The 23,266-nt window shown below is 32.3% G+C and overlaps 3 protein-coding genes across 9 annotated transcripts; 1 reads left to right on the top strand and 2 right to left on the bottom strand.

Moving 5' to 3' along the window:
- Positions 1–640: 640 nt before the first annotated feature.
- On the top strand, positions 641–7,795 carry LOC101265082 (cystathionine beta-lyase, chloroplastic). 2 transcript variants are annotated; one of them, XM_004249164.5, is made up of 13 exons: positions 641–1,086; positions 1,946–2,102; positions 2,194–2,336; positions 3,797–3,867; positions 3,958–4,049; positions 4,301–4,388; positions 4,466–4,577; positions 4,717–4,813; positions 4,903–4,984; positions 5,772–5,889; positions 6,130–6,237; positions 6,358–6,460; positions 7,387–7,795. In XM_004249164.5, exons 1-13 carry the CDS (start codon positions 1,024–1,026, stop codon positions 7,560–7,562), a joined length of 1,410 nt encoding a protein of 469 aa, XP_004249212.1. In that variant the 5' UTR covers positions 641–1,023; the 3' UTR covers positions 7,563–7,795. The 2 variants fall into 2 exon arrangements, with proteins under 2 accessions (XP_004249212.1, XP_069146609.1); XM_069290508.1 differs by having other exon boundaries at positions 1,072–1,380.
- A 156-nt stretch (positions 7,796–7,951) lies between these two features.
- On the bottom strand, positions 7,952–15,404 carry LOC101268817 (uncharacterized). 6 transcript variants are annotated; one of them, XM_019216091.2, is made up of 9 exons: positions 15,196–15,349; positions 14,551–14,613; positions 11,992–12,136; positions 11,786–11,891; positions 11,126–11,293; positions 8,885–9,373; positions 8,721–8,810; positions 8,567–8,646; positions 7,952–8,363 (listed from the first exon to the last, which is right to left on the bottom strand). In XM_019216091.2, the coding sequence occupies exons 4-8, from the start codon at positions 11,853–11,855 to the stop codon at positions 8,582–8,584; spliced, it is 882 nt and encodes a 293-aa protein (XP_019071636.2). In that variant the 5' UTR covers positions 11,856–11,891; positions 11,992–12,136; positions 14,551–14,613; positions 15,196–15,349; the 3' UTR covers positions 7,952–8,363; positions 8,567–8,581. The 6 variants fall into 6 exon arrangements, with proteins under 6 accessions (XP_019071636.2, XP_069146611.1, XP_010312107.2 ...); XM_069290510.1 differs by having other exon boundaries at positions 8,567–8,643; XM_010313805.3 differs by lacking the exon at positions 11,992–12,136 and having other exon boundaries at positions 8,567–8,643; positions 15,196–15,404.
- A 2,428-nt stretch (positions 15,405–17,832) lies between these two features.
- Positions 17,833–20,269, bottom strand: LOC101248058 (two-component response regulator ORR9). The gene is made up of 5 exons (XM_004249193.5): positions 19,961–20,269; positions 19,602–19,702; positions 19,268–19,345; positions 18,772–18,842; positions 17,833–18,671 (listed from the first exon to the last, which is right to left on the bottom strand). Exons 1-5 carry the CDS (start codon positions 20,064–20,066, stop codon positions 18,308–18,310), a joined length of 720 nt encoding a protein of 239 aa, XP_004249241.1. The 5' UTR covers positions 20,067–20,269; the 3' UTR covers positions 17,833–18,307.
- Between the last annotated feature and the right edge of the window lie 2,997 nt (positions 20,270–23,266).

Genomic DNA, 23,266 nt, shown 5'->3' with positions numbered 1-23,266 from the left:
TTTAAGATAATTGAATGTAACTAGGCATCAATACATACAAATTTTCATTAATGAATCACAAACTTGAGCGAATACTTACAGAATACTTTTATGAATCTCACAATTCGGTGAATGCTTACCAAAATACATGATAATCAACGTAAGATTTAGCGGAAAAATATTGATCATTCAACCATTCCTCCCACAAAAAACAAGCTAGTTTAAAAGACTTTGATTTTTTTATGTTTTTAACATATTTATTGATAAAATATTTACAAATAAAATACTACTTAATTATATATATATATATATATATTCATAGTTCACGGGTTGGCCTCAAAGGTTTGTGGGTTGGGCTACAAGGCTAGTGGGCCAAATGAGACTGAACTAAAAAGTCTCGTTTCTAAATAGACCAAAAAATTAAGTCCAACTCCACTTAATTCAAGGGTTAAATTGGACCGGTCTCACGGGTTAAGCCCATTTTAACGACTCGGTGGGAGGTAACATGCATTTGCGGAAACAATCAAAGAGTGTGCAAGTTAATTTGGATAACACCATTATTTTATTTTGTTAAAAGGACAGATATCTATGATCTAGACCATGTTTGACTAAATTTTTTCTTTATGATATAATTTGTTCAAAAACAGGTCCATTACCTATTACAATTATTTAGGTTTGGCCATCAAAGGAATTAAACTTGTAAACATTTTACAATTTTAATATTTTTCTTTAAAAAATAATCACTAATTTGATCGTATTCTTCTTAATAGTATATATATATTACTAGTCCTAACATGACTTTCTATTTAAAGAGTCAACAATCAAAAAATTTGAAGAGGATAAAAGTATAGTTTTCGATGAAACTCTCAAAGAGATAAAATTATTTTTTAGAAAAAAAGTCTGAAATTAAATTAAATAAATATATTTCAAGGAAAATATCAAAAAAAGTAATTAATTAATTAGTATACTACATAATTTACACCAAGAGTATATATACCACTTTTTTTTTTTCGGCCCTTATTGAAGAAGACGACAATTTTTGAAATGGCATGTTCTCTGTCTCTCAAGCAGCCATTCACGTCTCTGCCTACCAACACAACCACTCAGGTTAGCGAAAAATGATTTGTATGGTGTAATTTTTTTTTTGTCTTTTTTGTGTAAAAATCTTTGGGTGGTAGAAAAAAATGGAGAAATCTTGAACTGGGTTGTAATCTTTATTCAATCTTGACTCGAGAAATTGAAAAAAGTTTGGATTTTTTTAATGATTTTTATGCTTTGAGAGCTTCATACAGTTGTTTTGCTTATTGGGTGTTTCTAATTTTCTGTTGTGTAAGTGAAGAATGTTTAAAGTTGAGCAATTTAAGGATATCAGGGGTTTTGAACGGCCTGGTGGTTAACGAAGTAAGTTGAGAATTCAAAATACTAGTTTTCACATTTGTTCTAGCTTTAGTGTGAATTACCTAGGAAGTGGTAGGTCTCTTGAAAAATTAGTCGAGATGTGTGAAAGCGGGCTCGGACACCATATTTATCAAAAAGGGTAAAAGCTGAGCAATTTAAGCTTGAAAATGAAAAGCTATCATTTTTGTGCTTCTATGAGCTTCACAAAGTTGTTTTGCTTGTTGGGGCTCTCTAATTTTCTTTTGTGGAAGTTAAGAATGTCTAAAGTAGAGCAATTTAAGCTTGAAAAATTGGAAAGTTATCATCTTTATGGTTCTATGAGATTCACACAATTGTTTTGCTTTTTGTGGCCTTACATCAAGAATGTGCACTGTAAAAAGTAATTTTTGGTTGGTATTTCACCCAAACTATACCTCTTGTTTAAGCTAAGGCATCACCTTCTTGATGTTTTGGGCTCTTGCTAAACTTAGATGGAATAATGTGATAGATTGTTTTTGCTCTTACTTGTTGAGCAGCCAAACAAGTGGCAAAAGTGTTGCTTCTGATGGAATGTTGTGCTAATGTGTAGGGTAAATTGCCTGTAAACTTTCCAGTGACATTTGGGTGCATGAATGGGAAGGGAATTCTAATAGAAAAGAAATTCCAACTGAATTGCTCAAGAGACAAAGAGATGGATCTCACTGCATCAGCTTTGATTGATAGTGCTGCTGCCGAATGCATGGGTGGTATGTACCAAATCCACTTTTAGACAAGGATAAACGAGATTTATTCTCTGGGTTTATCTTTGAGCTAATAGTACGTATTGATTGATGGCAGAGATGGTGGAACTACCTCCTCGAGTTGAGGCTAGGGAAGCAAAAGAGCCAAGTGTTTCAACAATGTTGATGAACTTCAGTAATGATTTTGATCCTTATGGTGCCTTAAGTACCCCCTTGTATCAAACATCTACTTTTAAGCAAGTAAGTTTTGAAGAAACTTTGTGAAATGTAATTTCATAATACATTGTAAAGCTGCATTTTTATTTCGGAAGAATTTAATGGTGCAATTTTTTGCAATCAATGCTCCATAGTTACTTGTTTCTACTATATTTATATGAGATGTAAATCGTCAAAATATTTGAAGGTTTTGTGCAATATATTGGATTAATACATGAACCTATTTGTAAATATTATAATGTGAAACAAGGATAAGAATGGTAGTTAGTTTTACATGCAAAAGAGTAAAGACCAAAAAGAGAACACAAATTTTAACGTCCCTTCACTTCTTTTCTTTTCCATTTGTGTCTTGAGCATGTCTTCTATTGCTCTCCATGTAACGTCCACATCACCACTATCATTGACCCACCTTTCCTGAACCATTCACAATACTATGAAAAAGATTGGCAGTGGAATGCAAATCTTTTTTCTTTAAAAATGAAAATGTATTGCACTGTGTATATGTAAAAGACCCTTCATAAGTAGTAGGTGTTATAGGAAAAGTGCCCGTTTCCTTGCGCATTTAAGCAGAGCAAGAGTTATTGTCTTCATCTTTCATGAAGAAAAAGGGCCAAATTAGGAAGATAGGAGTAGGCACCCTTTATAAAGCTAAGTGGTTAGCCTTTATAAGGTAGGAGAAGTCCTTAAAACTAAGGAACGGGAATAAGCTCAATCAAACTGAGAGAGCATGTCACTGAACTCTAACTAACTCGAAGAAGAAAATATCCTGAACGAGTTGCTGCAAAGAAGAATGAACAAAGAGGGGATTTGCGTTTGGCTTACCCAGTATGGCCATGCCTTTTAAAGCAAACCAAATGAATACAATGCAATTGAGAGTGCTTACTAATTCCAGGACCTCCAACAGACCTTGGGATGGTTTAACTAACTCGAGTAAATGACCACACTTTCATCCAATAAACTAACTCCTTTGACGAGTTTTTCTGTCTGCAACGGTAATTTTGGCACATGACTGGCTGCACCCATCCTAAAACAATTCTTATCCTCATGAATCATGTTTAAGAGGACAACTGAACCATTTAACCCACTCCTCACCTTTGAGATTTGCAAAAATTCTGTGATCCAAGATGGCCTCAAGCTCCAGCAGGATGTGACCATTAATAGATAATGTTGCGTTAATGGTTGGGAATGAGAGCTATTAAGAATATTGTGTAGAATATTTTTTATCAGAAGAAAGTTTCCTTGTTTCATGTACTCAATACTTCTATATAAGAATCCCTCTTGTACATTGTTAAATAACCATTTCCTCTCTCCTTTTCTCTTTTGACAACACAATTTCATCAGTTCTTTGTTGCTTTAATTGTCTCTTCAGATCCTTTTTTTAAAAACTATTCAGCCTTCAGCAACAGATCCCAGAACTACAATTCCATAGGCACAAGTAACAAAGAGCTTGTCTTAGCTTTAATTGTTTCTTCATCCTTCTGCAGCCTTCAGCGACCGAAAATGGGCAATATGATTATACACGGAGTGGAAATCCAACAAGGGATGCGTTGGAAAAGTAAGTTAAACTGTGTACTGCTAATAGTTCAAAGTTCATCTGTTAACATTATTGTTATCAATACCATTACCGCATTTTGAAAATTTTCAGGCTTCTTGCAGAGCTTGAGAAAGCAGATCGAGCATTTTGCTTTACCAGTGGAATGGCCGCCTTGGCAGCTGTAACTCGTCTCGTCAAAGCTGGTACTTCTAAAAGTTGTACACGCTATGCATTTGTTTAGAAAAATCTGAATATGTGCATACCAGATAAATTATGCAACAAACTTGATTAAGACCTCCTTGAAAGTTTGTTCTGCTCATTTAAGATGGTTGTGCTTTCTTGTTGGATGAGTCATTGAATCTTAGTTCGAGTCATGCTAGTGTTTTCTTTCTTGACATCTCGGCAGGCAAATGATAGTTAGCAAAAGAATAGCTTCAATTTGTTGATTTTATAGGTGAGGAGATTGTTGCCGGGGATGACATATATGGTGGTTCTGATCGGCTGCTCTCACAAGTTGTTCCAAAAGCCGGGATCGTGGTCAAGTTGGCATCTCTTTTATCAGTGTAACATTGTTTTCAATCTGGTTATTAGAATTTTGATTGTCACCTTATTTGTACAGGCGAGTGGATACCACTAATTTAGATGAGGTTGCTTCTGTGATTAAACCACGGACAAAGCTTGTTTGGCTGGAAAGCCCAACCAACCCTCGTCAACAAATTTGTGATATTCGTGTGGGTAATTTACATTGGTATAGTAGGTTATGCATGTACAATTTTCAGCTTTTACTGTAGCTGATAGATAGTAATGTAATGATCTTCAAAAGACAATGATTTTTTGTCTCATATTGTTGTCTCTTCTGATTTATTCCAGAAAATAGCCAAGATCGCTCATGCACATGGGGCTCTTGTGCTGGTAGATAACAGCATTATGTCCCCAGTACTGTCCCATCCTTTGGAGCTCGGAGCAGGTATTGTGCAAATATTTTTTGTTCCACTAATTGGAACATTCTCCAATAACATGCATGGGATGTTGGCTTACTTGTCCATGGTTTTGTAGATATTGTGATGCATTCTGCTACTAAGTTCATATCCGGTCATAGTGATCTCATGGCTGGTGTACTTGCCGTCAGAGGAGAAAGGTGTTTCCTCTATTTCACATATGTTTCATATTTTGATTTATTGTGATCTTATGGTTGTATATTCTTAGTTTCTTGAGTCTTTTTTGGTGACCTAAACCAATAATCACATTAGGAGCTTGACTATAGTGAACGCGAGTTTTTGATAGACGCATTATTGGTTTCTCTTGCAATGAATCACTTACCCAACCCATAGTGAAACTCTAGAAATGTTCAACAATAGGTAGAAAATGTTGATATCGTCATGCTTCCTTTTCTGATTCTACTTTTCGTAAAAATAAGAGTTCTATTTTCTTTGGACTGGATTAGAAAGGATGTCAATGACTATTGTCTTGCAACTCACATAATTTACATGGAATAAGGGCCTTCTCTGAGTCCCGACTCCTGAGGGTGAGCCTTCACCGAATTTTAGTATACTTACTCAGGGTTGTGTGCAAGTCAAAAATGGATCCCTTCCAAATGTCTAAGGCGTATACAAGAAATCCTCTTTATGCAGCACCCTATAGGCCCTGCAATGCACAAAATTGTTCAATACTTGGTGACACTGAAATTCTTTTCCTGAATGCACTGGCTGCTCTTATAATTGACCATGAAGCTTAAAAATCAACTTTTTTTTTGTTGATAAAATTAAGTCTAAAATATCAGAGTTCATTGACAAGTCTATATCTGAAAATCCGTAGTTAGTTATGTGTAGCGGATTGAACGTAAGTGATGCCTGATGCTTTGTTTCTCTTTGAATATCTCAAGTGTCCTTTTAATAATTTGCTTATAAATTTTCCTACTTAACCAGCTTAGCGAAAGAGGTGTACTTCCTACAAAATGCTGAAGGTGCTGGGTTAGCGCCATTTGATTGTTGGCTTTGTTTAAGAGGAATCAAAACAATGGCTCTTCGTGTTGAAAAACAACAGGTTTAATTTTATTTGTTTTTCTTTTATTTTGTGGTGAAATTAGTTGTTCCACCACTGTTTCTAGAAACATATATGCCTTCCTGCGCCTTTGTTAATCTATTATTCTTAACCCTATATATTTTCATGATTATGGCATGCATACCACTGCATCTTCATCTTTATATTATGCAGAGAAGTTACGCTGGTTCGTAAAACTGTCACATCACCTTCATCTAACCAAATAATTTCAATATCTTGCAGGAGAATGCACAAAAAATTGCTGAATTTTTATCTTCCCATCCACGAGTGAAAAAGGTCAACTATGCAGGTCTTCCTAACCATCCTGGGAGGTCTTTGCACTTCTCTCAGGTATTCAAACATGTGGTTTTTTCTGGGAAATTGAACGAAGGCGCTATGGTATTCGGTGTCCTGCCACCATGAAGCTTTCCCTTGAAACTTATTATTGTTTCAATGTTGATCAATTTGCAGGCTACGGGTGCAGGATCGGTGCTGAGTTTCCTGACAGGTTCTTTGGCACTCTCTAAGCATGTTGCTGAGGCTACCAAGTATTTCAGTATTACTGTCAGTTTTGGTTAGTTTCATCTTAATGCTCAATTATATTTTCCTATATTTAAGATCATATTTTCCTATCAAACTATACAATTCCTAATGATGTTTGCCTTCTCTCTCTTTTCCCTGTTGATTATAGTAAACGTGCAATATTCTTTTTGCTTTGGTAAGACAGAAACCATATTCTAAAGGATGAAAACCTTAAGTATCAAAACAATGTTGCTCTTTGAATACCACGTCTGATAACAAACCTTAAGAATGAGCAATGCAGAAAAAAGATGGAAGCATAGGCTATATTCCTTGAAACTAGTGCAATCAAGGATAGGGAAGGACCGAACTACCAATAAGAAGCATAGGCAAAATAACCTAGATGTGGAGCCTCTTACTCTATAAATCTGACAGAAAGACAAGGAGATAGTGTGTCGTACTGTTTCGTATCCAACTCAATTCAACTCGAGAATATTTTTGCCATCCATAGAACACTTCCCATGGCAAGAGAGATGAACGTAGACAGCTATTCATGTCTTTTGGTTGTTTTTATGAGTATTAGGCGGGGATTAGAATTTCAGCTTTAATCCGGGTTGTTATGATTGTAGATTTTGTTTTGCACTAGGGGTGGGAACAAATGGGGATGTAGAAAAAAGATCGTGAGTAATAACTCGTCTCTTGCTTGTAAATATATACATGGAAATCAAAAAGTGTTTTTGTGCATTCGACACACTGGAACCATTTGACTACTTGAACTTGTCCACAGGACAATGGCACGGTACTAAGTGACGCAAATGATTCATCAAATGACCTCTTGTGTTCATGCTTCAAAAGATCTTTTGTTTCATTTTTTGATTCAAAACTATTCTTCATTGATGCCATTATTATTCCCATTCTTCCCTCTGCATTTTCCTTGTTCGCTATCCAAACTTGTTATATGGTGTCCTCAAACATTTGCAGGAAGTGTCAAGTCACTCATAAGCTTGCCTTGCTTCATGTCCCATGCGAGCATACCTGTTGAAGTACGAGAAGCTAGAGGTCTTACTGAGGACCTGGTTCGAATATCTGTTGGTATTGAAGATGTCAACGACTTGATAGATGATTTAGACTATGCACTCAAGACTGGGCCTGCATAGAAGATTAAGCAAGTTTGTGGAATTGATCCCAAGCTTATGTGCACTTTCTATTGTAGCGCTTGTCGCGTCGTTTAATTCATCTCAAGGGTTTATTTGATTTTTGCAAGTTGGTTCAAAATGAACTTGATTTTGAGTGATCTGGTAATTATACAATGTAATAAATTTTGCTCTCTTTGGAGTTCTCACTTTGATTTATAGGCAAAATTGAAGAGTTCATGGCATTTTGCCATCCATTTTGTTGCTTCTATACCTTTTGGTTGGCAATTCAAGACATATATACATAACTTGTTTGAGCAAACTTGTGCACACTTCGACTAATAAACGAGTATTTTCTACTTTCCATCAACACAGATATCAGATAATTATGTCCCTGAAGGCTTGGGCCAATGTGAAGAAGAAACACCTATAACTGGCATAATTATATACAAATGTCTTAACAATTGATGCAAGTCATGAAGCACAACTTCAGGTCATTTTATGAAAGAAAAAAAATACATCAGACCTTTTGAAAAAAATAATAAATACATACATACATCACATCTAATTCATCAATCACCACAACCCTATTCACAAAACTCAAAACAAAATAATGCTTTCTTTCTGAGATAAAAAAAAAAAGTAGGAGAACCATTTCCAAGAGCTTTTTGCTTAGATTATTTTGTGTTTACACGAGAGCAACAGACATGTCAACCATAACGAGTATCTTGAAACTGACAAACTAATGTGTCTTCAAAAGGTGTCAAAGCAACTTCCTTTTGCAATCCTATTTACAAAACCTTCTGAGACCAGGAGCCATTGGACCTGCAATAATAGCAATCATACAAAAAGGAAATAACGTCAAATGTGTTGCACCTATATAACAAAGAGTGCATATAGATTGAAAACTATCTATGTTGATAACAAATATAGAACGAATCACAGATTTATCAGTTATGGACATTTGGCTGGAATGCTACTATACTTTACACCCTAACCAGAATTCTGAAATCAAGACAAGATGGTACCATCTGATTGTTCACTCAATCACTGGCAAAATCTTCAAACGTCAAGCCTTCAGATATAGCATCCAACCTTTTAATGTCTGCTGAAATGTGAGGCATCGATATAACTACTTACCTACCAGGTTTAGGAAATTGATTAACATGCCACACAACTAACCTTGATGTTCTCTCCTATCTTGTGGATCTAAGAATAAATTGTTAACATCCGTTGCCAGGAAGGCTGATCCTGAATAGCTTTCCAAGATATCTACAAATGACAGAACTCAAAGATAAGAATGTGCACTTAAGAGAAATATTAACTAAGAGAGGGGCTGCACAAACCAGAACTGTTGGAAAAGTCAGCTGTTAAGTCCGACAAACTAAAGTTTCGAGGTATCTGCCCCAAGAAACCAAATGAAGATGAATCAGCATCCAACACAGTCTCATTTACTGGTTGTGAATCTGATTCTACACTGCTGAAAGATGATACAGATGGATCTGTAATTCCAGGATGAGTTTCGAGGATATTTGTCTCAGTACCATACATGAAGGGTAAATTTCCTGAATATCCAGCTTCTGACTTGATCATCCCCCCTCTCGCACTTTGCAGCATTCCCAAATTTGAGCTCTGAGCCAATAGCATATTTGAGGATGCATCAATTCTCCTTGAATGAGCAGACACATCAATAGCACTTCGCATACATGGTTGAAGCGAGGACGCACCATTAGCGTACACTTGAGATAAATTTGCATTAACAGTCTGGTGCACATTCTCAGGCTTGACATGAGGTCCAGCATGATCTCTTGCTTGACATGTTGAGTTCGGTGGAACTGTAGAAGTGTAACAGTCATCAGATAACTTTCATCCTTATTCAACAAGTCACTGATGAAATGATATGCATAATCAAGCATGAGATTTTATTTTCAGTGTCGCACCAGCAGTCCAAAGTATATCATATTAGTAAAATATGCAAATTACTACATCTCTTTGGTCTTGCTGAATCGAAACCACATAAGTAGAGAAATCGAATAAAGTACAATCTATGAACCACAGGGACAGCAGGAGGCGGAAGTAAGCAAACAATCAACAAAGAATTTAGGGAATGTAGTTCAGCTAATCTCGAATCTGAAAAGTAGTAAATCTATCATCATATCATATATCATATATTGAAAGAAGCAGTATTTTTTAACTGAAAGGAAAAAAAGTAACACTGCTCCTGGGCTTTAAGCAAGAAGCACACGCGTCCCCGAAATTAAGTCCCAAATTAGCAAAATAGATTTAGCATAAATGCATAAAATTGACCGTGATCAAGGCAATCATGAATTCAAGAGCCTAGTTGATAGCATTCATTATAGCATACCTCCAATAAAGTTGATGGATTCAATGAAAAAATCAAGATGTTTATTGTGGAAGAAAAGCCCAAGAATTATAACAAGTGGACTAAGTGCTACGCCTTACAATATTTCATGGTCCAAGTTCGACTCCAAGAGCCGATATATTGGAGCCACATGAAGATCAAGTGGAGGGACTACATGGAGCCCAAGAACAAAAAAGAGCCAAAATTTCAGCCCAAGGTGTGCTGAATCTTCGCCCAACAAAGGCTGAAAATCACAACAATATGGAGTCCAAATATGAGATGAACTCATGTGGGTTTTGGGTGCAAATTTGCCAATTTTCCCCTTATTTTCGTTAGCTAATTTTAGAAAGAAGTTTGATACTATTTTTACATGTTTTCCTAGTTTAAGGGTTCCCTAGTTATTATTTCCATAAAAGTAGGATTTGAATCCGATGCTATTTGGGATAGGCTTCCCCTGTATATAGGGGTGAGTTTTGTTATTTACAATCCTAAAGCATCAAAAACAAAATACTATGCTACGGTGAGGAGAAGTCTAATTTTAATCTCTTGCTTCTACTGTGTCTACACATTTCTAGATCATTTTATGTATCAAAATTCAGCAATCAATTCCATTACAATTCCAAATTCAACAAGTATTCGGAGTCTCATATTAGAAGCAGCCTTAGAACCAGAAGACAGATCCTCATGTGCTTTCTTTCTCATTTGTAATATACTCCTTCCACAGACATTCACATTTTTCTCAGCCAATTCATCTCTTAAACCTTTCACACAATTATTCATTCTAAAGCTAATAAGCCATTTAGTTTTCTAACAATTCAATTCAAAAACAAAAAGCATTTTAAAGAAAATAAAAATTCAAAAGAAACTTGTTGGGCTTGGAGGGAATCCATCATAAATTTTACCATGCAATTTAAAAGAAAAAACCAGCAGAATAATTATTTCTAGGAAGATTAACATGGCAATCTGAGATTACGCCTTGCGAAATCGAGATCCATTAGATGGGATTGATTGTGTTGAAAACATCTATAGCTAATAAGCCACAATTAGTTTTCTAATAATTCAATTCAAAAACAGAAAGCATGTTCAAGCAAATAAAAGTTTCAAAAGAAATTTGTTAGGCTTGGAGGTAATCATCATAAATTTTACAATGCAATTGAAAAGAAAAACCAGCAGAATAATTATCTCCAGGAAGATCAACATGGCAATCTAAGATATTATTCCTTACTTTGACGAATCTGAGATCCATTAGGGATTGGTCGTGTTGGAATCATCTGCATTGCCTCAACCTGTCTCTCAAGCAAATCATTGAATCTCTCTATCTGATCCTTCACCATCAACCGTACATGATATGCCCTGAAAAATTCTTGGTTTTCTTCTTCAAGCTTCTGCCATACTGGAAACATATCTAGATGTCAGATTTATCTCTTCTGCAAGAGACACGTGGAGCGCATAGCACATGTTGCTTACAGATCTTAAGAAATGGGATATTGACCAGACGAATCAAGAAAAATAAAATTTCAGATACCTCAGTTCTATCAAACGTCAGTCTAAAAATTAGAGTTTCTCTAGTTACTAATTCTTCCAATAAAATAGAAGTAGGTGAAGTGGTGAACAGAGTGTTTGTCATTGAAAGGGAAAAAAATATATTATTAACAATTCTGTCATCTTCATTAGATCAATTCTGATAACAGGACAATTTTTAGTAGTCTTTTCATTTTCCTGGTCATTGAATCCTAGTTTATCTATATATCAGGTCATAGCTTGTATGTTTTTCCTTCCTTCCAAGTCATGGAATACCAAAATTACATCTGAGATGATATGATAGTATGCTAGCATAGCATCGGCAAAAAACAGGAACAAAATGTTGGGAAGAGAAAGGACGAACCAAGCTCAGTGAAACCAGGCTCAATTTTTGCTTGATCTAAGAGGGTTCTGATAACTTCCTCCTGGTTCATGTAAAGCTGTAGACATCTTTCTATAAGATTTTGCACCTGACATCAAAGAAGCCATGTTGGGAAAGAAATGCATGTGGAATGTGAGCAATTATACAGCAAGGAATAACTTCATAATTATGTTAAGACCACTCCTTACCTGTAAGAACGAATTAAAAGATGCAAAATTTGTGGTACACCAACAACAGATAAAGAAGTTCCATATTTCTAACTATAACAAGACAAACCCTATCGTAGAAGAACAGCTAAAGAACAACCATATTCGCAAGGCATGAACAGTGAACCTGCAAACACAGAATTAGAAACCTATAACAAATTTGGAAGTATCAACTGCATCAGCACCTAAAACAGAGAGCTTCTAAGCTAGGCCTCATAATCCCATTTCCGATAAGAACTAGACAAAAAGTTACAAGAAATTGGCTAGGTCTATCAAGATATTGTAATACTGTTCTCTATGACAAATTTCCTTTGGAAATTGAAAGAAAATGTCAACTAGCACTTGGTGAGTCCATGAAAAGATTATTGCTGTCTATGATAATTTAGCTTACTTCTTCAAAAGGGAAGCAAAACTTCATATTTCTTTTTTCTACCATTTCAACTGTTGCTTTGACTGAGATATAACTTGAAATATTTCCTTTTATTTGGTTACGTTACAAGAACATTTTCCATAACAAAATCAACAATTCACAGGTAACAACTTGTGCACTTGTGACTACCGTGTGTTGCGAATCTAAAATCATACTCAGGGAGAAAAAGAGTGGCCTCTTCTATATACCAGCAATTATCCAGAATCATTCATCTTAAAGTCATGGATTTACAGGAACAAACTTTATGATAGGAAGTCCGAAGTTGACAGAACATTTATGTGTTTCAATGGGATTGTTAAGACTCCACACTGTTATCTCTTGTACCCTTAAAAAGATTTAATAAAACAACAAAGTGTTATATCCTCAGACCGAGTAACAAATCAGAGTAAGAGAATCACAAGAATTCTAGTCTTCAGAATAGGAGTAGAAAACCATGAAGATTTTCGTATCCCAAAACCAAAAAGTAAGATGAATACAAAAAATATTAACATAAACTAAATTCCTTCAAGATTGTTAATTTTTTTTGTTTTCATCTTTCTGTTTTTGGTGGACTTTATCTATGTGGTCTTCTACTTCCTTTTTTCTGAAACTAAAATCCTTGTAATTTTCTACTCTAATTTGTTACTTGGTTTAAAAATATAAAATATTCGCCATTATATTTAATTTGGTTAAGGATACAAGAGATAACAATCTTAAGGAACTTAATCCCCTCATTGTCAACCAAGGTTTTGGATCAATTCCTCCCATGATAGAACTTAATAAACTATTCTATAACAGTGGCACTTCAAATTACAGAACTTCAGCGAACTCCAAAAATAATGCAAATCACACTTGACACTTACTTTTATTTTAGAAAAATATGCAGAAGAAAAGAGGAAGGGGATTGTGAATTTCAGTGTTTTCAATATATCGAGGACATGACCTAAGCTAGGAGAATATAAATGTAGAGTATTAGGGTGCAAGGTTAATAGATAGTCGAGCATGGTCTAGTTTCCCTTATCAGTAGTGTTATTAGTAATTCACCTACTATCGTATTCTTAAATTTCACTATTACTTGTTGTTGTTTTTTTGCTTCCTTTATCGTATCATTTGTAGTTGCTATTATTCTTTTCTCCACTATTTTCTTTATGCTTCACTTGTGCCAAGAATATATCGGAAACAACCTCTCTATCTTCGCAAGGTAGGGGTAAGAATACGTACACATCACCCTCCCCAAACCTCACTTGTTGTTGTGTTCTCAATATATCAAATCTGAGGCAAAACCTCTAAATTTATAGCCAACAAGAGATATTTGTTCAGAAATTAGGTGTGTTGTCGAGCCGAGCAAGCGAGCTATAGCGCAAGGGCATACCATCTTCCCAACTCTTAAAGCTAGAGTGGAAGTGCTTTTGCATTTATACCTAACAAAATTCTTTTCTCCTTCCTTTGTGGGACAAAGTCTCTTCATTTCCCATTCATTAGCAAACCCAAAGGTCATGGAATCAAACCCCATACACACCAAAAACCCAAACATACAACAATCCCTGGTGCTGCTTACAATATAAAACACTGTGCTTATCAGCAACCAGAAAATATGTCTTCAGATACTTCCTTTGATTCAGATGGTTAATGTTATTATGGAGATCATTAACTGATTTAGATGGTAGGTTTATCACAACTGACCAAAAGGGCAACGGCTAGTGGCTTATAAACAATGCCCACAAGAATAACTAACACAACCTAGGCATCCGCATACAACAAAGGAAGGAAGTTCCAAATAATAGCCACATTACATACTCTGGCAGTCTCTTAAATTAAAAAGACATAAATACATGGATATGTATGGTTAGGCAAAACTTCTTTAAGGAATTAAATACTTTAATCAGAATTAACTGAAGAATTTTTACAAAGAGTATTCCTATCTAAGCACTTAAGTGCAATCAAATGCCTAATTTATAAGCGTAAACAAAAACTGCATGCTCTATTTCTTCCATTGACATTCTACTATTACAACTACACCTCAGTTCCGGACAAGTTCTGTCCAACTATGTGATCCTCACTGTCCATGTTTCTCCATTTAAATGTTTCATACAAGCAGTGCATAAAACCAATGATTTAAGCTATTGTCTTACCAGTTGTATATCTTGACGTGATATCTTCTTAGCTTCCCCCTCAGACATTTCAATCTTTCAATACTGCAAAAACTCAGAAAAATCCAAACGCAATTCGTGTTAACAAGGCTTGGCAAAGAAATGCAAACCACCTCTTGCAAACAAATATACAAAACAACCAATATCACCTAATAATTAAACTAAACTTAGCATTCAACACCTAAATTACCAAAAATCCCCCAAAAAAAGGAAGGAAAAAAAGGAAGCAAAAGCAGCTATCAGCTACACTAACACGTCCTCGAGGTATCAAGCAACAACAAAATACAGCTTGTAAGAATCAAAACAAACTAAAAGAAAAAAATTCCACAACTATTTTCTGATTTTTTTGAATAATAATGTCACTAATATTGAACAAAAACGATTCCATAAGATTCACAATAGACAAACAATTACAAGCAAATGAAATTTTTACCAATTCCGTACCTAAACAACTTCTACTAACATAAATTTCAATATAATATCAAACAAAATAGCTCTATGAACAATCCTAACCTTTTAACATTGCTACATCAATATAAATGAATCAAAATCAAGGTAATCACGCAACAACAAAAAACCTATTTCTTCACCGGAACCAAAAAAAAAAAAGTTTTCGATCAATTTTACCTGAAATATAATCCGTTCACCGGAAACAAAACAACCGTTGACAACTATCAGCCGGTGGCGTCAACTAGGTAAATCGCCGGCGCCGATCCTCCGATTTCGTTCTTCTCCGTTTTCTCGCCCTCGCGCTTTTTCTCTTATGCAAAGTTGTTTGAACAGATCATCAAAGACCAGAATCTTTTATTATTGTTGTCTTTTAACCCCCCATTATTATAGAATATGCGTTTTAAACACCCACTTGTTTTATATTTTTCATATCAGGTACCAACTTGTTAAGTTTTTTTATTAATGAATCGACCCCAATATTCCAAAATATAAACAATTCACTCCCCTTTTCGAATACTCTCTCCCGTTTCATATTATTTGATCATGTCGACTTTGATATTTTTCGTTAAGAAAAAATATTTATTAGAAACTTAATTTATTAAAATAACCTTATTGACTACTTATATTTTATGCAGTTATTTAATTATTAGGATAAGATTGAAATCTTATATAAATAATTTTTTTTTAATTTACTAAAATGGGCAACTAAAAAGAAGAATCATTAATTATCAAATTTTACACACCCCGTTTGAATAGATTGTCAAAGACTAAATTTAGACAAAAGCCTTTGTCAAATTAATACATTCTTTGTCTTAAATTTATAAATATGACGGTCTTTTATTTTAAATTTAAGATATTTCATAATAATCAATATATTTTGTCTAAAATGTATATGAAATATACGGATTTTATAAAGTTAGATCTATTTAATTAATTAAATGAGTTTTAAAATATTGTATTTTGTTGTAACAAACTTTAGTTTATACTCCTTTCGCGTCTAGGTATTTCATGGTTTTGGCATAATCAATTTAGATGAAGCAAAGTCACATAAAATTGACTAAATTAATGATGGTGAAAATGTTAATTCGTGATGTTTTAATTTATTCGAAAAGAAAATATATAATATAAGTAAATTTACGTAGATGAAGAAATTTTAATTGGACTTATATTTCATTAGTATTGTTAAATTTTATTTACGATTGAAAATTATATACATCAAACTTAGAATAAATACTCTGAAATATCTAACATACTTAAATAAATACACCACTAACGATTCGAATGGTGTAAGGTACTTAAATAATATTACTAAGATCCTTTCGTAATCTAGTTCACTTTACCCACTCTCCACTAATTAAGTGCTTAAATAGTTTATTTTTTAAATTTAAAAATATTACTTTACTAATTATTTTATCTAGTTTAATTTGGACTTTGTGGCACACACATAGAATCAACCTAATTTAACATATAAGTAAATTGTTCCAAAAAAAGATTGTTCAATAGTCAGTACTTTTAATTTGTTAAAATTCAAAAAAGAATTTTATTACTTTAGACTTAAATCTTTTTTAATGTGTGTGAAGATCTAAAGCATTAAGAGGATTTGATTTGTAGATAGTTGAAAAATATTCAGATTCTGCATGCTGTAAAATCTAGATATATTGCTTTTTTTTCAACTTTAAAAGTTATATAAAATCAGCAAAGCATATACTAATGACTTTTGTTGATCATGATATATGCTATAAAGTACTTTTATATTGTCAAAATGATAAAAGAAAATAGGGAAAAAGACATGAAGTGCACCCCAAAAAATAATGTTTTCTCCCTCTTTCACGCTCTTTATCACCTTTGTCTAAAAAAGTCATGTCGAGCGTGTGAATACAGTATCAATTCAATAGTTAAAAAGAAAAAAAAATTATACTAATGATTTGACGAAATGAGTATGGATGTTATAGAGTAATGGTGTGGAGGTCGATTTAGTCCTTTTGTCCATCTACAACGACTCTACTACTTTTATTAATTAGTTCAAGGGGGAAGACTTTGGTTACACAAACAAAATGTCACATTAACAACTGAAAAGACAAAGAAATTGCATAAGATACTGTGACACTCTTATTAGTATCGTACGAAGTCTATTGATGATATCATATGATTTTGACTCAAAACAAATAATATCACGCCATATTAAGAATTTCTGAAAAATCATGTTACATAAATGGCAACCTTAATGTAGGGTTTGAGTACACTCATTAAAGATTATAATTTGATACCAAAGTATCTAATTTTACATCAAAAGAAAACAGGTTGATGCTTTTTTTTCTATTAGGTGAATTGGACAATAAAGTCAAAAAGTAATGACATTCAACTCACCAATTGGCTGTTGAAAATTTTACCCAAATCTTTCATTGAAGAGAAGATTGAAAAAAAATAACTTTTGAACAAAAAGTAAACAAAGACATTAAAGTAAAAGTCAATCTTGCTTTCATCAAAATTATTATGAATTCTTGAAAACTAAATTAACTCTATAGTTTCATTTTTTGTCTTACAATAGTTTAAGCACTTTTAAAAGAGAATAGGAATAAAAAAAAGTCTAATGTGTGCGTTAGATGAAATAATATTGATAAAGACCTGATATTTAAGTGGAGGATATTAAATAGTAACGAAAAGGATCATAGTGGTCGATAAGAGCACAAAACTTGTTTCATATGATATGTGAGTGAGATATACGTTACAGATTTGAACCTTGTCTAAGTGTAGAAGAATAAAGGCACGATATTAAAATGCTCGTCTTTCTAGAAGAAGTAAATTTCAAACACATTTTTATCTACTTTGGCAATACTTTTCTTCTCTTAGATTAGCAAAACAAAACTTTATGAAAATTTCTTCCCATGTAAAATGTACACAACAATTGTCATAGTTCATAGCACATATTATCTGCTTTGGCCCATCATTGAGCTCAAAAGCACGCGTACCATGTCTCTTATATTATAGTTTACTTTCTCTCTCATTCCGATGTGAAATTTGATCAAGGTGTCATATACTACACCACTTCTTCAGAAGCTTATCAGCCTAAAAGTCTGTCAGTCCTTCTCTTTGACCCGCCTTTTGGAGGTCCCATGTAAAAAGATGGATGGTTTTCTCTTTCCCTCTACATTAGGATTCATCTCACATTGTCCTAAACTATGTTAACTAAATAAAAAGTTGAATAAAGGAAAAACAAAAAGGGGTTATCTAGATTAAATTTCCAAATTGAGTAAGAAAAAAAAAATGTTAAACATATTTGCAACAGAGATTAAACTGTTGTGAGGCTACTCAATCTTTGTCTTGTTCTATCTGGTGATAGATTTTCTTCAATGGACTTTCTCTTGTTGTCTTGTGATTTCTGTTGTTGTACTATGTTGTCTGAATCTTGATTTTCTTGTGATGGAACAACATATGTTGTGTCTATTGATTCTTGATTTTGTTGTGATGTAACAACATATGTTGTGCCTATTGATTCTTGATTGTCTTGTGTCACAATTATCTCAGCTTCTTGTTGTTGTTGTTGTTGTTTGGGGCTTTTACATTTGGTTTTCATCATATGAGGTTTAAGTTTATTAACATCTGATAATCTTACTGGCTTCAAGAAAAATTCCTCTGCCCCTTCTTCTAAGCATCTGTAAATCAATCAATCGGATCAGCTTTGAAACAACGGTAAAGTTATCGACCTATAGGTCACATGTTCGAGTCGGATGAACTTGATTGTTCTCTTCTTACCTACTGATTCTTGAAGGAACATTTTCAGATGACATAATCACTACTGGTATGTTCCTCAGAGATGCAGATTCCTGTTCCAAAAGAAAGAAAAAAAATTTAATCAGCGTGTGTCAGAAACTCCAAAAAAGTAATACATTTTTTAAAAACGATAACATTTTTGAAAAATCAAAAGAACTAGCGAAATAGTTGAAAATGACAAGGCACATGACTCTTTCAATATCTAATATAAGCACTGTATTTTGATATCCAATATTTGCCCATTAGATTCTCAAATGATCTCAAAAATTGAAAGGTAAGAAAAGGACATTAAGTCCAAGTGGGAGAAACACTTTAAAGAAAAGATAAAATCTTTAATATGAGAGAAGCAATTTTTTGTGGAAAATTTTGTTTTTTAGAGTATTTTTCCAAGAAAGGAAAATAAATGACAGAGAATTTGGAAAGAAAGTAAAAAGGAGAATATAGAGAAAAATAGAAAAACAAAATAAAATAAACATACCTTAATTTTCTTTAACAAATCATAGCCTGTCATCCCAGGCATACAATAATCTGTTATAATAAGATTAATTTCCACTTCCTGCAATAATTTCAGTAAACAAAGAATTAATTTTTCTGTTCAAATTTTCTTGGAAAATCAGTGGGAAAGTTCAACAAAAAAAAAAATCATTTAAAAAAAAATGAATCTTACTTTCTCTTTTAGTCTATTTTCATTAAATTACGGTACAGGTTTAAAACTACGAGATCTAAAATTCCTTTTTTAACTTTTTAAATTTTGTATCAATTTAAAACCAGACAATCAAATTGAAACGAAATCCGAAAGAGCATTAAATTACCTGTTGGTTGCTAGGAGAAACACAAGGGTGATTCTGTTCATCATGTTCTTCTTGTAAACCAAGAAATTCCAAAGCTTTACTTCCAGAATCCACAGTAGTAACTGCAATTAACACAATACAAAATGCCCACACAAAATAAATAAAAATCAATACCAATACAAATTAAAAATTAATTAAAACCATTTCAAATACAGATTTTTTTTTAAAAAATATTTCATTCGATATTCGATATTTATATTAGACGTCTATCAAAAAAAAAATTATATATCCAATAACCTTAAAAATAAATGATCTTTTTAAACTCCATCAAATTAAAAAGTCAAAACTCGAGACTTGTGATTAAAAACGAAAGAAGTTACCTTGACAAGAAGAGATTTTAAAGAGTCTTTCAATGAGTTTTCTATCAATTAAACTATCATCAACAGCTAAAACATGAAACTGTAGATCTGCAGCTGCCATTCCCATTTTTATTTTTTATTTTTCAAAACAAAACAGAGAAAAAAAGTTGAATTTTTTCTTTTATTTTTCTCTCTCTCTCTAAGTATTTTTTTAATTTTTGAAGCTGGTTTTTGGAGTTACAAGGGAAGAGAAGCAATAAGAAAGACCAATGAAATAATAGAAAGTGGAATATATATATAAAAAAGAATTTGGATTACCAAAAAGATTACAAATCTACAACATGGGGTTGCCTTGCTTTTATTATATTGCTTGATAATGATGATGATTCTTGGAGTTTTTTTTTTTTTTTAATGTATATAAAATCAAAAGAAATAAAAATTAATATAACGATATAATTTTATTAACGAAAAAAAATAAATATATATATATATATATAGATAAAACATTGTTTATTAGAGATCTTCGACTCAACTAACTTTGAAGTGATATATTCCTCCTAACCAACTACTAAAATTTAACTACTTCTTCTTTCATTTGTCATGATACTTTTCTTTTTAGTCTGTTTATTTACATCTTTCTATATTTAGTATGTTCTTTTATTCTTTTTTTATTTAGTAATTATTAATTTTAATTTTTCACATGGTATATGTATGAAAAAAAATATAAAATACTCTTGAAGTATTAAAAAGGGTACAAAATTACTATCCTTCATCCACTTATTGATTCTAAAATGTCCTTCTCATTCATCTATCGGCTCAAAAATATTCTTGTCGTCCATCTTTGGGTTCAAAATTGACCACTTATTTTAGGTCCTTTTGCGTTTAAAATATAAGATTAAACAATATTTTGACAATTTTTTAGTTTCAGTTTTGTTTGTTTACTTTTCTTTTTAGTTCATTTAAAAGGGGATCTCTCTAATTTTAACTACAAAGTTAAAAAAAATCTATATTTTAAACTTCATATAAAATAACAATCAGACAAATAAATTAAAATCGGAAATAGTGTATTTGAGGGGTAGAGGGGACCCACAAAAATCCATGAAGAGATACAGGTGATGTAAGCAATGGTGGCCTTGTGAAATTTAATTATGTGTGCTTACCATATCTTTGAGACATGGCAATTTCTTTCAAGATTTGTTTCCCCATGTGTGCTCCTCCATCTCTATATGTTTTTCTAAGTCATTCTCATTCATGCATCTTACCTTTTCGATAAAAAAAAGAAGCGGATTCATAATTTTAAATTTTGACGTATTATTTTAATACTTAAAACTAGAAGTATGCTTTAATAGATAATGAATAAAACTTTTTGTATCAAAAAACTAGAAGTATGGTTTAATAGATAATGAATAAAACTTTTTATATATTGTAAGTGAATAGTTTCTTAATGTTGATATAAATTATCAAAATCCATAAGAAATTTCAAATTTAAATTTCTTATTACTTTATGCGCAATTGTTATTCTTTGAATGCGCATAGGGAGAAACTCTGCTTTTATATTAAATAGCTCGCCGACTACACATAAGAGATAATTGTACTAGGCAAGTTTGATGCGACGAGCTTATCAAGAAGGACAAATTAATTTGTTGGCATAAAATTTTGAAATTAAGATCTCTAACATGGAATTCGTAACCAAAACGCCACCCCAAAGGGTGATTCATGAGCAATTTTGAATCGTTTCATATAATTCAAACACAAATTTGACTCAATAAAATCATATTTATATGTTGAAAAGCTTATTGTTAGTTAATAAAAGCGTTGATATTTAGAGGTTTAGATCAATCATTTGTCTGAATTCATAACTTTTTATATTTAGATGCTTAGATTAATCATTTTTCTGAATTCATCACTTTCAAATATATAATACTGTATTTGAGATCATACTTTAATAATATAATAAGTTTAATATTTAAAAAATTAGAAGTTAAATCCATTAAAATTAAGTTTTGAATTTACTTTTATTAATTTGACCTCAACTATTAACAATTAACAAATAACAAATATAAATAAATTTAAATCTTTCCCTGTATATAACAAACTAAAAGGACAAAAAAAAACATAAATATTATCATTTTGATGTCTATTTTTTCGAAAGAAGTCAGTATAATTTATTGTAATGAGATGGAATGAGTGGAGGCACATGTCTGGCAGATCATGGAATCTTCCAACATTTTGACCAACACAGAACAGAAATTACTATAAGTTTTTTTTTAAAAAAAATATTTTAATATATAGATAAATATTTTAATCTGATTTTAAATTATTGAATATTTCAAGTTCAAAAAATGGCTATTACCACCTCAATCCTCGTTATACACTTATATTTATAAAATGATCATTCAAAATACTTTTAAAATTTACATGTCACGTTTATATTGGATGTCTACAAGAAAAATGAAAACAAATTGAAATATCTAGATACATATTTTAAAAATTAATGTTACTATTGTCTGTGACATGGAAAATGAGAAATAATATCCTCGACGAGACGTAGTTACTATACTATAACAAAAATAATTTTTAGCGGTATTAAATATTTACATTAATGAAGAGTGTTAAAGTTTTTACCGATATTAGTTAAGTGTCATTAGAACCAATATCGCTAAAGGTTTTAGGGACATATACAAAGAATACTAATTGCTGCTAAAAATACATATTTAGATTTTTGATGTAGTGTATTGTCATTATATTTTTAACGTAGTCTTTTCTTTATTTTTTCAAATATATATATATATTATACGCATTCTAACATCATAAATCTTTACATTTTTTACCTGAAATTGATAAAACCAAATAGGACCCCACAAAAAGATTCTATGAAATAAGGAAAAATCATATTACTAATTCAATTATATTGATAATTAACTTATGTTATCGAATAAATTAAGTGTCACCTAAATTAGAATATACTCCATCCATTTAAAAATGTTTGTCATGTTACGTTTATCGAAAGTTAATTTAACTAATTTCCAAAGGTAAATTTGATCACATTAATTCGATATTTTAAATAAAAAAATTAGATATTCTAAAACTATATGAAGAGTACTATAAATTACAATTTTTTCATATTAATATGATGAAAAGATGCATCTTAAAATGTTAGTCAAAGTTTTATAGTTTGACTCTAAAAATAGAAACCATGACAAATAATATCGGACGGAAGGAGTAGTAAATTATGTAATTGACCAATGTAACTTCACAAAGGCATGTGACATACAATCCAAAGACACATATAACTACTTTACATTATGATAAAAAATTATCCAATCT

This window comes from Solanum lycopersicum, chromosome 10 (assembly GCF_036512215.1).
Source record: "Solanum lycopersicum chromosome 10, SLM_r2.1".
Taxonomy (NCBI): Eukaryota; Viridiplantae; Streptophyta; class Magnoliopsida; order Solanales; family Solanaceae; genus Solanum; species Solanum lycopersicum.
Note: the sequence above shows the minus strand (reverse complement) of the source record. Positions and strands in the feature narration are given on the sequence as shown.

Bases quoted from the DNA above. Each gene is read 5' to 3' on its own strand.
- LOC101268817 (XM_010313804.3), bottom strand. From the start codon at position 14,598: ATGTCTGAGGGGGAAGCTAAGAAGATATCACGTCAAGATATACAACTG. The intron at 11,892-14,550 runs GTAAGACAATAG...CTTTGATGTCAG, and splicing joins CACGTCAAGATATACAACTG to GTGCAAAATCTTATAGAAAG. The intron at 8,811-8,884 runs GTTTGTGCAGCC...TGTCATTTGTAG, and splicing joins TGACTTTTCCAACAGTTCTG to ATATCTTGGAAAGCTATTCA.
- LOC101265082 (XM_004249164.5), top strand. From the start codon at position 1,024: ATGGCATGTTCTCTGTCTCTCAAGCAGCCATTCACGTCTCTGCCTACC. The intron at 4,050-4,300 runs GTACTTCTAAAA...TTGATTTTATAG, and splicing joins AACTCGTCTCGTCAAAGCTG to GTGAGGAGATTGTTGCCGGG. The intron at 6,238-6,357 runs GTATTCAAACAT...ATCAATTTGCAG, and splicing joins GGTCTTTGCACTTCTCTCAG to GCTACGGGTGCAGGATCGGT.
- LOC101248058 (XM_004249193.5), bottom strand. From the start codon at position 20,066: ATGGGAATGGCAGCTGCAGATCTACAGTTTCATGTTTTAGCTGTTGAT. The intron at 19,703-19,960 runs GTAACTTCTTTC...TGTTAATTGCAG, and splicing joins TAAAATCTCTTCTTGTCAAG to TTACTACTGTGGATTCTGGA. The intron at 18,843-19,267 runs GTATGTTTATTT...CTTTTGGAACAG, and splicing joins ATTTGTTAAAGAAAATTAAG to GAATCTGCATCTCTGAGGAA.